Source organism: Capra hircus, chromosome 10 (assembly GCF_001704415.2).
Source record: "Capra hircus breed San Clemente chromosome 10, ASM170441v1, whole genome shotgun sequence".
NCBI lineage: Eukaryota > Metazoa > Chordata > Mammalia > Artiodactyla > Bovidae > Capra > Capra hircus.
Genome location: NC_030817.1, coordinates 45,028,866 through 45,045,112, shown reverse-complemented (window position 1 = coordinate 45,045,112; position 16,247 = coordinate 45,028,866). Strand labels below are relative to the sequence as shown.

Sequence of the window (16,247 nt, the reverse complement as noted above, 5' to 3'; positions counted from 1 at the left end):
CCTTTTATAAGAACACTAATCCCATCAGATCAGGACTCCCACCCTTGTGACCTTGTTTAACCTTAATAACATGGAGACAGAGACCCCATCTCCAAATCTAGCCACAATGGAGGTTATGGCTTCAAGATATAAATGTGAGGGGGAAACAAATATTCAGTACATAGCACTCATATTAAAGCATTTCAGATTGGCCTATACTCTGTAACTATAAAGTCATGAATCTCATTTATTGCATCTATCAACCTCTTACAGCAGTTTATTTCCTTGGATGCTTTGCTGTTTTTCCTATGAGCTTCCATGGGGGTTGTTTTCCAGTGTAGCCTAATTCTGGAGGTACATATTTGTTGAAAAGTTAAACAGAACAGTAATATTTATAGATCCTTAGATTCAATCAACTGTAGGTCATGGAGTACTATATAATACATAACTTAGTGGAAAAGGTCCACATGTAAGCAGACCTACGTAGTTCAAACATATATCATTTAAGGGTCAAGTGTAGTTAGTTATAGAAAATAAATGCTATCCTAAACATTAAGAATTCATCTGATGCAGATCAGACATCAAGTGTAGGAGTTATAGTAGAAACATTGTAATATCATTAGATACAGAGATAGTATTTTAATTTCCTATGTGTCTACATTATTCTAATATTTATATGTTCAAAATTACTTTCAGGAATTCATGAAGCATAATAGTCCACATCAGAATAAGAATTGCTTGAACAATTTTGACCTTTCAGAATACAGACAGATTCTCAGTGATGTGGCTATACGAATATATCATCAGTTCATTATCGTAATGGAAAATAACATTCAACCAATAATAGGTAAGAAAAGAATCGATGACTAAGAAATATTTATGATATTGAGACCTTAAAAAAATGAATCTGTGTGGAATGTGTAATTGAAAAGCACATAATTTTTTTTAAGCCAATAGTGAAATAATTTATTGGTTTAGTCTTATCCTTTTCTGTCCCACCCTTCCCCCAAAGAAAGCAACTAAGTCATGTTGACATAGGTGGTATTAGTCAGTAGGGTGATACTTAGTACTCATAGTAGCAGAAAAGGCCAGTGTGGTGTTGATGGTCCAAATTGTGATTTGGTCATGTTTCCAGTGGTATAAGCAAACGTTCACACAAAAACATCTACATCTTCCGAAAACAAGCATTAATTTTCAGAGGTGGTACAGCCATGATACTCAGGAAGGAAGAGACCCATTTTTTCCTCAAGTAATACTATTTTTAGAGATTTTCCCTAACCACAATGCAAATAAGAGATTCACAATATCACCTACATAAGTATGCTTCTCTACTGTAGCTTCAAAGAACATAATTTTAAAACAAGAAACTTTATTAATATAAATGCCCACTATTTAATTCTCTGATTGCCTAAAGTGATTACATGTATAAAAGTACATGGGTCATAGTTCTCTTTCTATAAGGGGGATCCATCCTGTAGGGAAAGATTTGGGAGAACTGCTGCTAGTTATGTGGCTAATCCTGGTTCTGAGCCAAGTATTTTTGAAATCCTAGAGCTCCACTCAAATTCTTGTATATTTTCTTTAGTTTTCTGAAATTTAAATACTGTTGGCTTTAAGTAGTTCCAGACCATGAGTTGTCACGCTAACCAGCTCTCTCTCCTGTCAAGTTGAAAGAAGAGGAACTGTTCCCCTGCTGTAGATGGTGGTTCATTCCCATCCACCGCTTACACCCCTGTGTTCCCCCACCCTCCATCCTTCTGCTGTCTCTGTTACAGCTGTATCCACACTAACTCTTGTGAACATTGTCCGACTCCTGGAATAGACGCATGAGAGCAGGGGAAGTGTCCTCTGGGCGTCCCCACTGCATGTGCAAGGAAAGCTTCCATTTCTCTCTGCAGTGCCGGGCATGCTGGAATACGAGAGTCTGCAGGGCATTTCTGGCCTGAAACCCACAGGCTTCCGGAAGCGGTCCTCCAGCATAGATGACACGGATGCCTACACGGTGGCCTCCGTCCTGCAGCAGCTGAGCTACTTCTACAGCACCATGTGCCAGAATGGCCTGGACCCTGAGATCGTGAGGCAGGCAGTGAAGCAGCTCTTCTTCTTGATCGGGGCGGTCACCCTGAACAGCCTCTTCCTGCGCAAGGACATGTGCTCCTGTAGAAAAGGGATGCAGATAAGGTAAGACCCGTAAGCCATCACTAACCCTGGAGAGCCTGGCTGGAAAGGATGCTCCTGAAGTCCGAGACTGCACACTCTGCCCGCCCTCCCTCCTCAAGAGCGGCACTGCTGGAGGGTGTGCAAAATGACTCTTAGAGCCATGGAGATGTCAGCCATCTGATGCCAGGCCCTCCTCCCATCATTCTACCTATGCTAACTTGACACTCTGGCAGAGTGGCTTCAACTAAGAACTAATAACTGTGTGTTTTAAATTCTGGCCCTCTGTGGTTATCATATATGCAGCCAGTATTTGTTGACCACCACCTCTGTGACTAGCACTGCTGGTGGGGGACACAGGAAACAAAGGAAAGGGTGATTTGATCCCTACTATTGAGAAGCTAAATGATGATCCAAGACCACTATAATGAAGTCATAAATAAGTGGTACAGGAAGTGCTTCAGAGAGGAGAGATGATCGTGGCCAGAAAAGTTAAAGAAGCCTGAAAACTGTTTGTGAGTGATCAAAAATGGAAGAACATTCCAGGCAAGGGAATGAGTGGGCAAAGCCATAGCGGTAGGACTGAGTGAGGACCCCTCCTCAGGCAGCAGTAAATATTAATAGCTCTGTCTAGATTAAGTGCAGAGAAGGAAATGGCAACCCACTCCAGTACTCTTGCCTGGAAACTCCCATGGACAGAGGAGCCTGGTAGGCTTCAGTCCATGGGGTCGCTAAGGGTCGGACACAACTGAGCAGCTTCCCTTTCACTTCTCACTTTCGTGCATTGGAGAAGGAAATGGCAACCCACTCCAGCGTTCTTGCCTGGAGAATCCCAGGGACGGGGGAGCCTGGTGGGCTGCCGTCTATGCGGTCGCACAGAGTTGGACACGACTGAAGCAACTTAGCAGCAGCAGCAGCAGCTGAATTAAGTGAAGGCTTATGTCAGGATCTATAGGACTGCAGTAGAGTGGTAAGCTGGACCTAGATTGGGAGGGCATAAAATGCCAGGTCAAGCATTGAGAGTTCATCCTGCAGACATGATTATCCAGTTTGTTTTTTTTAATTTATTTTTGTGTATTTATTTATTTTTGGCTGTGCTGAGTCTCTGTTGCTTTTCGAGGGCTTTCTCTAGTTGTCTCTTATGGGGCTATCCTTCTTTGCAGTGTGAAAGCCTCTCATTACAGTGGCTTCTCTAGTTGCAGGGCACGGGCTCTAGAGCTCAGGCTAAGTAGCTGTGGCATGTGGGATTAGTTGCCTGATGTTGTGCGGGGTCTTCCCGGACCAGAGGCTGAACCTGCGTCCCCTGCTTTGGCAGGCAGATTCTTATCCATTGTGCCACCTGGAAATCTAGTCATCCAGTTTTGAAGTGTGTCAGCTTCTCTGTCTCTAAACCAAGAAAACACAGATCATTAGCTATGGTTTGAATTAACACTGTCACATGATTAGAAAGCACATAATAGAGGGTAGATATTTAAGATTTTTTAATATGCACACGGATTTGATACCTGTAGGTGACGGGAGGATGTAGGGTGGTGATGATGGCAGTGACACAATGAAAAGTGACCTGAGAAGTTTACTAAGCCAAGTGGTACACAAGAGGCATCCATTACGTCTTCTTAGCGTTGGTGAAACCTGGACATCTCTACAAAGCAGTGTGTGAAATTCCCATGACCCCAGGTTGTGGTTTTCAGTTACAAAGGAGTATTCAGGAGGGCTGGGCTTTGTGGGTCTTTTCTTCTTCACTGAGAGGAAAGGTTTCTGTTTATTTCCCAAGCTCTGAACAGATGCCCTGAAGTCCTCTGGGGCAGGCCTCAGGCTTATTTAAAGTCAAGTTATAAGCCTACACATGTCACCAAAGTCTTTGCTAAACAATTCTTATTCCACCAGTAGGTCCCCAAGCTGAGTGAATGCTTGTCCCCATAGGCGCCCAGCACTCCTTCCTCTCACCGATTGGAAGTGCTGTTAGGGAAGTGCTGCCTTTCTAGTGTGTTGCTCTGAGTGAACAGCACATGCATCTTAGAGACATTTGTTCATTCAGACATTGATTCAGCTTCTGCCATAAACAAGGTACTTCAGGACTGGCAATGATTTTACCATGACAACGTAAGCACTGCAGTAGCAAAACATGAACACAAGTGGAAAATCAAACTCCAAGAAAAGAAACATAAACAGTGGACAGAGTGGCTTGAAAACAGGCACTGGGCTTTCTGACTGCCAGGAGAAAAAGGCAAAACACCAGTAGCTCTCTGGTCTCATCTGGCACGGAGAAGCAGACCAGTTCCTGGGAAAATGTAAAAGTTTTCCTAGTACATAGTTCTTTGTTTTTGTTCCTAGTGGACTGCCGTCTATGGGGTCTCACAGAGTCGGACACAACTGAAGCGACTTAGCAGCAGCAGCAGCAGTCATAAATTTATAAAAAATATTATCTTATGTGGAACTTTATTTCACTGTCTACACAGTAGCATTTTTATTGCAAGTTCCATTGTGGTGATTTTGCCCAGGCATCATATATATATGTATGGCTCTGCTGGATCTTCATTGCTGTGCAAGTCTCTAATTGCAGCAAGTGGGGGCTACTCTAGTTGCAGTGTGCAGGCTTCACATCGCAGCAGCTTCTCTTGCTGCCGAGCATGGGCTCTAGGTGCGGGGGCTTCCGTAATTGTGGCTCATGGTTTCAGTAGGTGTGGCTTCCAGGCTCTAGAGCACAGGCTCGACAGCTGTGGTGTATGGGCTTAGTTGTTCCACGGCAAGTGGGATCTTCTCGGATCAGAGATTGAACCCGTGTCTCCTGAATTGGCAGGTGGATTCTTTACCACTGAGCCTTCAAGGAAGCCCACCCAGGGTTCTTTGATAAGAACCTAGGTAGGGCCTGTGGAGACAGTTCTGTTAGGAACCAGAATGATGTGGCCCAAGTACAGACATTGCTTGTTGTCCTGAGGGAATCTGGGGAGAATACAAAAGGCATTGACTTGGGTCTTGGAGGACAAGAAGGATTTCAGCCCAAGAACTAGACAAATGAGCACAGGCCTCAGTGAAGAAATGCTTAGGGCAGGGTATGAATAGCCCTCCTTGAAAGGAGAACCAGAGTGATGGGTGGATCTAGAAAGATGACTTACAGAGACAGAGCAGAGTGCCAGCATGAGAAATACATGCTGTAGTCCCTTGGGAATGGCAGCAACCTCAGAGTTTTTTGTTTTTCAGAAGGCTTTAAACAATGGATTCGTGTTTTGTGTTTCTTGTTTTTAGTAGTTGTGAGATTATTCAGGTCATAGATTTCATCTTAGGTGAGTCTGGTAGTTTTTGGTTTTCAAGGAATTAGTCCACTTCATCACAGTTGAGGTAATGTGTGTATCTCTGTTCAGAATATTCCTTTATTATTCTTTTAATTTCTGCAGAATTTGTAGCAATGGCCTCTCTTCCACTCCTCTGTGAGTAATTTGTCTTCTCTTTTCCTTGGTCAATCTTGCTACAGGTATATCAATTTTATGATCTTTTCAAAGAACCAGGTTTTGATTTCATTGATTTGGTCTTATTTTTTAAATTTAATGGATTTCTGTTACTGTCTTTTTTCATTCCTTCTACCTACTTTGCATTTAGTTTTCTTCTAGTTTCCTAAAGTAGAAGCCTGGATTATTAGCTCTGAGACTTTTCTTTTCTAACATAAGCATTTAATGCTATACATTTCTCTCCAAGCACTAATTTAACTCTATCCCTCAACACACAGTTTTGATGTATGTTGTTCAGTTCATTTTTGTTCAATTCAAAATATTTTTTAATTTCCCTCAAGTCTTACCCTTTGACTCTTAGATGGTATAGAAGTGTGTGTTGTTTAATTTCCAAGTGTTTAGAGACTTTCTTGTTACCTTTCTGTTATTGATTTTAGTTTAATTTTGTTGTGCTTAAAGAATATACTTTGTCAGTCAGACTCTTAGAAACAAAAGGTAGAATGGTGGTTGCCTGGAGCTGATGAGAGAGAGAGAAAAAGGGAGTTGTTGTTCAATGCTTGTACAGTTCAGTTTTACAAAATGTTCTGGGAGCTTAGTTTCACAACATGGTGCATATAGTTAAGACTACTATGCTATACTATACACTTACAATGGTTAACATGGTAATTTTATGTTATGTATTTTCTACCACAATTTTTAAAAAGATCTCTAGATGCACACAGGTTAATATACACTGTAGATTATGATGCTAGAGTTCCCAACCATCCCACTTTGTCTTAGACTTTCCCAGATTTATTTTTAAAACACAAACTTATAAATACTTTTACATTGAAAAAAACAAACTTTATATTTGTTGTTGTTGGTCAGTCATTAAGTCATGGCCCTTTGCAACCCCATGAACTGCAGCCCACCAGGCTTCCCTGTCCTTCACCATCTCCCAGAGCTTGCTCAAACTCAGGACCATTGAGTCGGTGATGCCATCCAATCATCTCATCCTCTGTTGTCCCCTTCTTCTGCCTTCAATCCTTCCCAGCATCAGGGTCTTTTCCAATGAGTTGGCTGTTTGCATCAGGCGGCCAAGTACTGGAGCTTCAGCTTCAGCATCAGTTCTTCCAATGAATATTCAGGACTGATTTCCTTCAGTGTTGACTGGTTGGATCTCCTTGCAGTCCAAGGGACTCTCAAGAGTCTTCTCCATCACCACAGTTCAAACGCATCAATTCTTTGGTGTTCAGCTTTCTTTATGGTCTGACTCTCACATCCGTACATGATTACTGGAAAATCCATAGTTTTGATTAGACGGACCTTTGTCAGCAAAGTAATGTCTCTGCTTTTTAATATGCTGTGTAGGTTGGTCATAGCTTTTCTTCCAAAGAGCAAGCGTCTCTTAATTTCATGGCTGCAGTCACCATCTGCAGTGATTTTGGAACCCAATAAAGTAAAGTCTGTCACTGTTTCCACTGTTTCCCCATCTATTTGCCATGAAATGATGAGAAAATTTATATGATTTCAGTTATTTTTAAATTTGTTAATACTTGCTTTTATGACCCAGGATACAGTCTACTTTTGTGAATATTCCAAATGCAGTTGAAAAGAATGTACATTCTTCAGTTGTTGGGTAGAATATTCTGTCAACCAGACCCAATTTGTCAATGGTATTTTTGGGGCTTCCCTTGTGACTCAGACAGTAAATAATCTGCCTGCCATGCAGGAGACCTGGGTTCGATCCCTGGGTCAGGAAGATCCCCTGGAGAAGGGAATGGCAATCCACTCCAGTATTCTTGCCTGGAGAATTCCATGGACAGAGGGGTGACTAAGACTTTCACTTTCACTTTCATTTTTCATTGTTCTGTATCCTTGCTGATTTTCTGTCTACTAATTCTGTTGACTACTGAGAGGTGTATTAAGTCTTCAACTGTAATTTTGAATGTGTCTATTCTTTTAATCTGTCAGTTTTGCATTATGTATTCTGAAGCTCTGTTTTTCTTACACTCTGAGTAAGGTGCATACACATTAAACATTGTTATGTCATCTTGGTGAGCTGACCCTCCTATCATTATGTGGGGGTCTCTCTGTATCCCACCCTGTTAATTTTCTCTGCTTTAACATCTACTTTATGGACTTCCCCGGTGGCTCAGACGGTAAAGCGTCTGTCTACAATGAAGGAGACTCAGGTTCGATCTCTGGGTTGGGAAGATCCTCTGGAGAAGGAAATGGAAATCCACTCCAGCACTATTGCCTGGAAAATCCCATGGACAGAGGAGCCTGGTAGGCTACAGTCCACAGGGTCGCAAAGAGTAGGACATGACCGAGCGAAATGAGTCAGTTATATCTTGTCTGAGAGTCTACTTTTTAATTGGATCAGTGTTTTCGTAGTATACCTTTTCCCATCCTTTTGTTGTAAACTTATTTGTGTAATATTTGAAGTGTCAGTTCAGTTCAGTTCAGTCGCTCACTCATGTCCGACTCTTTGCAACCCCATGAATTGCAGCATACCAGGCCTCCCTGTCCATCACCAACTCCAGGAGTTCACTCAAACTCATGTCCATCGAGTCAGTGATGCCATCCAGCTATCTCATCCTCTGTCGTCCCCTTCTCCTCCTGCCCCCAATCCCTCCCAGCATCAGGGTCTTTTCCAATGAGTCAACTCTTCGCATGAGGTTGCCAAAGTACTGGAGTTTCAGCTTCAGCATCATTCCTTCCAAAGAACACCCAGGACTGATCTCCTTTAGAATGGACTGGTTAGATCTCCTTGCAGTCCGAGGGACTCTCAAGAGTCTTCCCCAACACCACAGTTCAAAAACATCAGTTCTTCGGCACTCAGCCTTCTTCACAGTCCAACTCTCACATCCATACATGACCACTGGAAAAACCATAGCCTTGACTAGATGGACCTTTGTTGGCAAAGTAATGTTTCTGCTTTTGAATGTCCTATCTAGGTTGGTCATAACTTTCCTTCCAAGGAGTAAGCGTCTTTTAATTTCATGGCTGCAGTCACCATCTGCAGTGATTTTGGAGCCCCCCAAAATAAGGTCTGACACTGTTTCCACTGTTTCCCCATCTATTTCCCATGAAGTGATAGGCAGCGTATATTTGGGTCCTTTTTTTTTTTTTTTATCCAGTCTGACAATCTGTTTCTTTATTGGTATATTTAGACCATTTTAATTTAATATATTTATTGATATATGTTATATTTAGATATAAGTCTACCATTTTGTTATTTTCTATTTGTTCCTTCTGGTTTTTATTTCTTTGATTTCCTGTTTCTGTCTTATTTGGGGTTCTTTGAACATTTTTGGCATCCTTTTTAAATTTCTCTATTGTGTTTTCTCTATATCTCACTGTATCTTTTTTAATGGTTGCTCTAGAAATTACAGTATCATCCTTACCTTTTTTCAATCTATTTGGAATCAATATATTTTATTTTTAAATTGGATTTTTAAAAAGCTGTTTATTTGGATTTTTTGGTCACACTGCATGGCATGCATGGTCCTGGTTCCCCAGCGAGGGACTGAACCCAGGCCCCCTTCACTGAAAGTCTGGATCCCCAGCCATTTATCACATTAAGTGAAATGTAGAAACCTTACCGTCACATAGGCCCCTTTCCTCTCTTCGGTTTGTTTCGTAGTTGTCTTATGCTGTACTTCTACATACATCAAAAACTCTACCAGACAGTGTTATAATTTTTAGTTTCAGTTTACCTAGGATATTTTCAAGGGCTCAAAAGGAGAGGAATAGTCTTTTATATTTATCCAGATATTTACCATTTCTTCATTTCTAATGTTTCAAGTCTCACTTGTTCCCCCCAGATCTCATTTTGATCTCCTTTTTCTTTTGCCTGAGAAAATTATTTCAGTAATCCTTTAGAGCAGATTCACTGGCAATAAATTTCCTTAGCTTTCTTTAATCTAAAAATATCTTTATCTCACCTTCTATACTTGACCTATACTTCCTGAACTATATTTTTGTAGGCTGCCAATGTCTGGGCTGACAGTCCATTTTTTCATGAGTTTTAAAATGTTTCACTTTTTTCTGGTTTCCATGGTTTCTGATGAGAAATGCACAATCATTGAATTATTATTTCCCTACAAATAATACATAGTTTTTCTCTTATTGATTTCCAGATTTTTTTCTTTGTGTTTAGTTTACCACAGTTTGATTATAATGTGACCAAGTATGGATTTCTTTGAGTTTAGCTTCTTTGAGATTCTCTGGACTTCTTAAATCTGCAGGTTTGTGGATCTCACCAAATTTGGAACATTTTCAGCCATTTCTTCAAATGTTTTGTCTGTATCATACTTTCTCCTTTCCTTCTGGAATTTCAGTGACAGAAATGTTAGAGATTTCATTGTTTTTTTACCCCTAAAGTTCTGTTCTTTAGGTTTTTCCTTTGGACTTTCAGATTGCATAGTCTTTGTTTGGTCCCTTGAAGTTCTCTGACTCTGTTCTGCTGTTGAGCCCATTCAGTGAGTTCTTTTGTTTCTGTTGCTGTATTTTTCAGCTCTACAATTTTTCAGTCATTTTTTAACATCTTGTGTCTTTTCTGAGATTTTCTGTCTTTGCATGTATTTCAAGATAGTTTGTCTTTACTTTTTGGAGCATTTTGTGATAGCTTCCTTTGTCAGATGATTCCAACATCTGTGTCATCTCAGAGTTGATATCTATTAATTGCATTGTACAATCTGATGAGTTTTTCCTGTTTCATATGCCTAGTAATTTTAAATTGTATTCTGGATACTCTAGTATTATGAGACATTGAGTCTTTAAATCCTGTGGAGAATGTCGATATTTTTATCAGATAATCAACCCACTGGGGTTCAGGTTCTGAGAATAATTCTGATTCCTTGGTCAGCTCAGTTTTCAAAGCCTTTGTAATGCTATTTGCTTCTATCTTATGTGTAACACATAGTGGCCAGTCTGAAACTTGGGTGGTGCTCAATCCATAGTTTAGTCCTCAAAGTTTTAAGTGTGTAGATTCTTGCATGGGCTCAGGGGAGTGCCCAGGAGTTCATCAGCAAATTTAAGGGTCACCTTCCCGAGCTTTTTCCTCTCCATAATACTCCTGGTACTTTCCAGATCTCTGAGGACCCTTTCTTTTGTCCTCCAGACAGAAAACTTGGGCTTTACTTAATTCACTCTGCTACACTCCCAGCACATGTCCCCATCTGGGGTCAAGTGGTGGGAGGATAGAGCTAGAGGTGTTCACCCCCATCCTCTTGAGCTACAGTTTCTCCAGCTGAAGGGAGTTCCTCTCTGCTTTAGTTTGCTGCTGGAGCCTGTTGCCACCACCATAGGACTGTTTGGGGCTTGTGCAAACAGAGTGAAGAAAAAGAAAGAAAAGGAGAAATAAGAAAAACAGAATTTCTACCCTCTCTCAGAGTATTAGGACACCCCTTTTCAGCACCTCAAACCAGAACTGGAGGGTTCCTCCTAGAGCTCTTAGTTGACAGCAATGTCCACTGCTGAATTTCAGGCTGCTTTGAGTTCAAACCAGTGACTAGCCAAGGGGAAGGTACTGGTAAACTCAGTATTAATTGGGTGCTACTTCAGATTCTGGTCTTCTTCCCCACACCACCTGCTGCTGTTTACTTTTCAAAGTCCTCAAATAGTTGTTCCAGGCATTCCATCCAGGTTTTATGACTGCATTCCGTGGGAGACACAAAATGGAGAGCTTATTCCAGCTTACCAAGAACTAGAACTCCCAATACAGATTTTTGAGTAGGAGGATTAAGATGCTCAAAATTCAGATTTAGAAAAACTGTGGCAGAATTGAATAGGGTGGATTAGAAGGGATGAGATGGGAGGCCCATTAGGAATCTACTGTAATTAGAACTTAAACTAGTGGGACAAAATTGACAATGACAGTGTTGGGGTGGGGTGGGGGTGCTTACCAGAGCAAGAGAAGTCATTTCACACTTCTCCTTATGGAATACATTAACTCAGCATTATTGTCCCAGTGATATAACCTACAGGGAATTGCTAATCTGGAAGGTCAGAGCTAGAGCTGATCTTAGAGATCACCTAGTTCACTCAGTTTCTTAAACAGCTTCATTGATATATAATCTCCATGCCATACAGTTCACTTGTTTAAAGTGTAGAGTTCAGTGAAGTTTGGTATATTTACTGAATTATGTAACCATCACCATAATATAATTTTAGAAAAGCTTCATCACTCCAAAAAGAAACCTTAAACCCAGTATCAGCCAGTCTTATCCCCTACCCACATCCCACTGAGGAATCCCCTTCTCCTCACCTCAGTTCACTTCAGTTCAGTCGCTCAGTCATGTCCGACTCTTTGTAACCCCATGGATGCCAGGCCTCCCTGTCCATCACCAACTCCCGGCGTTTACTCAAACTCATGTCCATTGAGTCGGTGATGCCATCCAACCATCTCATCCTCTGTCATCCCCTTCTCCTTCTGCTTTCAATCTTTCCCAGCATCAATGTCTTTTCCAATGAGTCAGTTCTTTGCATCAGGTGGCCTTAATATGGGAGTTTCAGCTTCAGCATCAGTCCTTTCAATGAATATTCAGGACTGATCTCCTTTAGGATGGACTGGTTGGATCTCCTTGCTGTCCGAGGGACTCTCAAGAGTCTTCTCCAACACCACAGTTCAAAAGCATCAATTCTTCAGTGCTCAGCTTTCTTTATGGTCCAACTCTCACATCCGTACATGACTATTGGAGAAACCATAGCTTTGACTACACGGATCTTTGCTGACAAAGTAATGTCTCTGCTTTTTAATATGGTGTCTAGGTTGGTCATGGCTTCTTTTCCAAGGATCAAGTGTCTTTTAATTTCATGGCAGCCATCACCATCTGCAGTGATTTTGGAGCCCAAGAGAATAAAGTCTGTCACTGTTTCCATTGTTTCCCCATCTATTTGCCATGAAGTGATGGGACCGGATGCCTTGATCTTGTTTTTGAATGTTGAGTTTTAAGCCAGCTTTTTCACTGTCCTCTTTCACTTTCATCAAGAGACTCTAGTTCCTCTTCGCTTTCTGCCGTAAGGGTGGTGTTATCTGCATATCTAAGGTTATTGATGTTTCTCCCAGCAATCTTGATTCCGGCTTGTGCTTCATCCAGCCCGGCATTTCACATGATGTACTGCATATAAGTTAAATAAGCAGGGTGATGATATACAACCTTGATGTACTCCTTTCCCAATTTTGAACCAGGCTATTGTTCCATATCCGGTTCTGTTGCTTCTTGACCTTTATACAGATTTCTCAGGAGGCAGGTAAGGTGATCTGGTATTCCCATTTCTTTAAAAATTATCCAGTTTGTTGTCCTCCACACAGTCAAAGGCTTTAGTGTAGTCAATGAAGCAGCAGTAGATGTTTTTCTGGAATTCTCTTGCTTTTGCTTTGATCCAATGGCAACATCAAACATATTTTCTTTCTCTACAGATTTGCTTATACTGGACATTTTTTAAATTTATTAAAAAAAACATAAAATATGTTGTCTTTGGTGAATAGCTTCATTCAATTAGTGTAATGTTTTCATATTTCACCCATGTAGCAGCATGTGTCAGTATCTCACTCCTTTTCACTGTTGAATAACATCTTATTGTATAGACAGACCACAATTTATTTATCTCTCCACCAACTGGTGAACATTAGGGTTGTTTTCATTTTTTGACTATAATGATTAATGCTCCTATGAACATTTGTGTATGATTTTTTTGTGTGGACCTTTCAATTCGGAGTTGCTGGGTCAGATGGTACTTCTGTGTTTAACATTTTGAGGAAATGCTTGTTTTCCCTAGCAGCTGTACTATTTACATTCTCACTAGCAATGTGTGAGTGTTCTCAACACCCTGATTTACCAAGATAGGTAGAGTAACTTTCCAGGCTCACAAAACAGATTAATGAGATTAAAACCCATGCCTCTTAATTCATAAACCTATGACAGTAAGTGACAGAAACTAGAATTGAAACCCCAGTGAACTTAGAAAACCTTCTACCAGTTGAAAATTTTCTGCTACTTTAGGAAAAGAGTTCAAACAATTTTTATACCAGTGTAAATCCCCTCTTGGAAGGAAAGTTATGCCCAACTTAGATAGCATATTAAAAAGCAGAGACATTACTTTGCCAACAAAGGTCCATCTAGTCAAGGCTATGATTTTTCCAGTGGTCATGTATGGATGTGAGAGTTGGACTGTGAAGAATTGATGAATTGATGCTTTTGAACTGTGGTGTTGGAGAAGACTCTTGAGAGTCCCTTGGACTGCAAGGAGGTCCAACCAGTCCATCCTAAAGGAGATCAGTCCTGGGTGTTCATTGGAAGGACTGATGCTGAAGCTGAAACTCAAATACTTTGGCCACCTAATGAGAAGAGTTGATTCATTGGAAAAGACCCTGATGCTGGGAGGGATTGGGGGCAGGAGGAGAAGGGGACGACAGAGGATGAGATGGCTGGATGGCATCACTGACTCGATGGATGTGAGTCTGAGTGAACTCCGGGAGTTGATGATGGACAGGGAGGCCTGGTGTGCTGCGATTCATGGGGTCGCAAAGAGTCAGACACAACTGAGCAACTGAACTGAACTGAACTGAACTGAAGTCCCCTCTTCAAATATCATTATGAGTTTTTCCTTTAAGATATTTTCAAATCTATTATTAAAGGTACATTAATAGATTGTTTTATAAATTATTGTAGTTGCTGCACTTTGCTCAGATTTTCTCCAAAGTTTATTGCTATTATGGCCACTCACCCTATACCATCATGATCCTTAGAATCATGGATCATGAGAGCTGATCACCTGGCCCAACCCCCTCTTGTTACAAATGAAGAAACTGCTGGACATGGTCCTAAGGATCTTAGTGAACACTGGTACCATGTTAGGACATGCTTGGGGACTCTACACCTTCCCCTAAAGTATTCTAAATGGATCACCCACTGTTCTCTGCTCCTCTGGCTTTTACTCCAGGTGCAACATCAGTTACTTAGAAGAATGGCTTAAAGATAAGAATTTACAGAACAACTTGGCCAAGGAAACTTTGGAGCCTCTTTCACAGGCAGCATGGTTGCTTCAGGTCAAGAAGACCACCGACAGTGATGCCAAGGAGATCTACGAACGCTGTACCTCCCTGTCTGCTGTGCAGGTAATCAGGTTTGTTCAGTGTCTCCCCAATCCTCACCAGCAGATCATGTGACTGGCATCCCCTTTCCTGGCTTAGCTGGCATGGGGTGCATCTGCATCTCTGTGTGCTCTTTGGGGAGCATACATATCTCCATGGCCCACCCACTTATCTAACAAGCATTTATTAAATACTAACTCTAGACCTTGAAAACCTAAAAGCTCGTATGGCACATTCCCTGCCCACAAAACCACAGATGTGGGGGGTGGGGGGCGGGGAGGATGTAGGGGTAGAGAAGGCTGGAAATGGGGAATTGTCTCACAGTCATCGAATTATATGATGTTCTTGCTCCCATCTGTGCTCTTCTCAGCTTGTTTTCTCTTTTCTTGGGGAAAAAAATAACACATGGAACCTAGAGCTAAATTACAGTATTAAAGAACCACTTGTGATTCCCAACTGTTCCCAGACCACAGGAACCATCATTTCATAGACAAAGTTATCCTTTTCGTGGCCTTATACCATCTTATGCATTGTTTGCAGATCATAAAGATTCTTAATTCATACACACCTATAGACGACTTTGAGAAAAGAGTGACTCCATCCTTCGTTCGCAAAGTGCAGGTGAGATGCTTAAGATGTGCGTTTCAATTTTTAGTGTGAGAAAGCGATATTTAATGACCACTATAGAAGTTCAGAATTAAAGTACATGTACCAAATATACAAAGGAAAGGCACACAGGAAAAATGGCAGTAATCTTCCCTGTCAGATTCCCCCTGTTTTCAGAACCCATTTTAGCCCTGGTGGGAAGGGTCTGAAAACACCAAAACCATGACTCACAGTCTACATCCCTTCAGCGTGTCGTTTCTCATCAGCTTTGAGCATAGACAAGGGAACAGAGGCTGAATTGAAACAGAGAACCTACGTACTTGTTTTTTCTTATTTTAATCCCTAAAGTTTCTTTCCCAATGCCTTAGGGCAGCAGTTCTCAAAGTTTCATTCAAGAGTCTTTGGTGAGGTGGGGAGGAGTGGATCCTTGAGATAATTTCAGAGAGTCTGCAAAGTCTTCCTGTTTCCAAATATATACCTGTGTGAGGCAGACTTTTCTTAACACACTGCAGCCAGAATAGCAAAGCACTACAGGTGGATGCAGAAGCAGATACAAGATTCCGCCTGTCATATTAAGCCAGTCACTAACATTTACAAAATTCTAAAAAACAATACTACTTCTCAGTAGTTTTTTAAAATTTTCTTTCAAATTTGAGTTATTTTTCCATAAAAATATGTTAACATGTCTTGGGCTTTTCTTGTTATTTTAATGAATTAATAAGTATTTTAAGTTATTGTTTTATTACTAATATGATAAGTATCCATAGCTCTAACCACACGCACGAAAGCTGTTTGGGGTCCTCAGTAATTTAAGATTTTAAAGGGGTCCTGAGACCAAAAAGTTTGCAAACCATTGAACTAAAAATAATTGTGAATGCAATAAAAATTTAATACTGAGCTCCACTCATAAGCTGAGAATTATGCCATGAGAATAGGTAAGAATAGAAATTAGATCGATTTACAGTCAGCCCATCCTG

At 41.0% G+C, this 16,247-nt stretch overlaps 1 protein-coding gene across 1 annotated transcript in view; it reads left to right on the top strand.

Annotated features, from left to right (window-relative positions):
• The window catches only part of MYO5C (myosin VC), a 117,557-nt gene that overhangs the window by 99,786 nt on the left and 1,524 nt on the right, over positions 1-16,247 (top strand). Inside the window, exons 37-40 of the mRNA XM_005685762.3 lie at positions 676-826; positions 1,878-2,160; positions 14,514-14,688; positions 15,205-15,285. Of these exons, the coding sequence (XP_005685819.2) occupies positions 676-826; positions 1,878-2,160; positions 14,514-14,688; positions 15,205-15,285 (690 nt within the window). The remainder of the gene's footprint in view (positions 1-675; positions 827-1,877; positions 2,161-14,513; positions 14,689-15,204; positions 15,286-16,247) is intronic.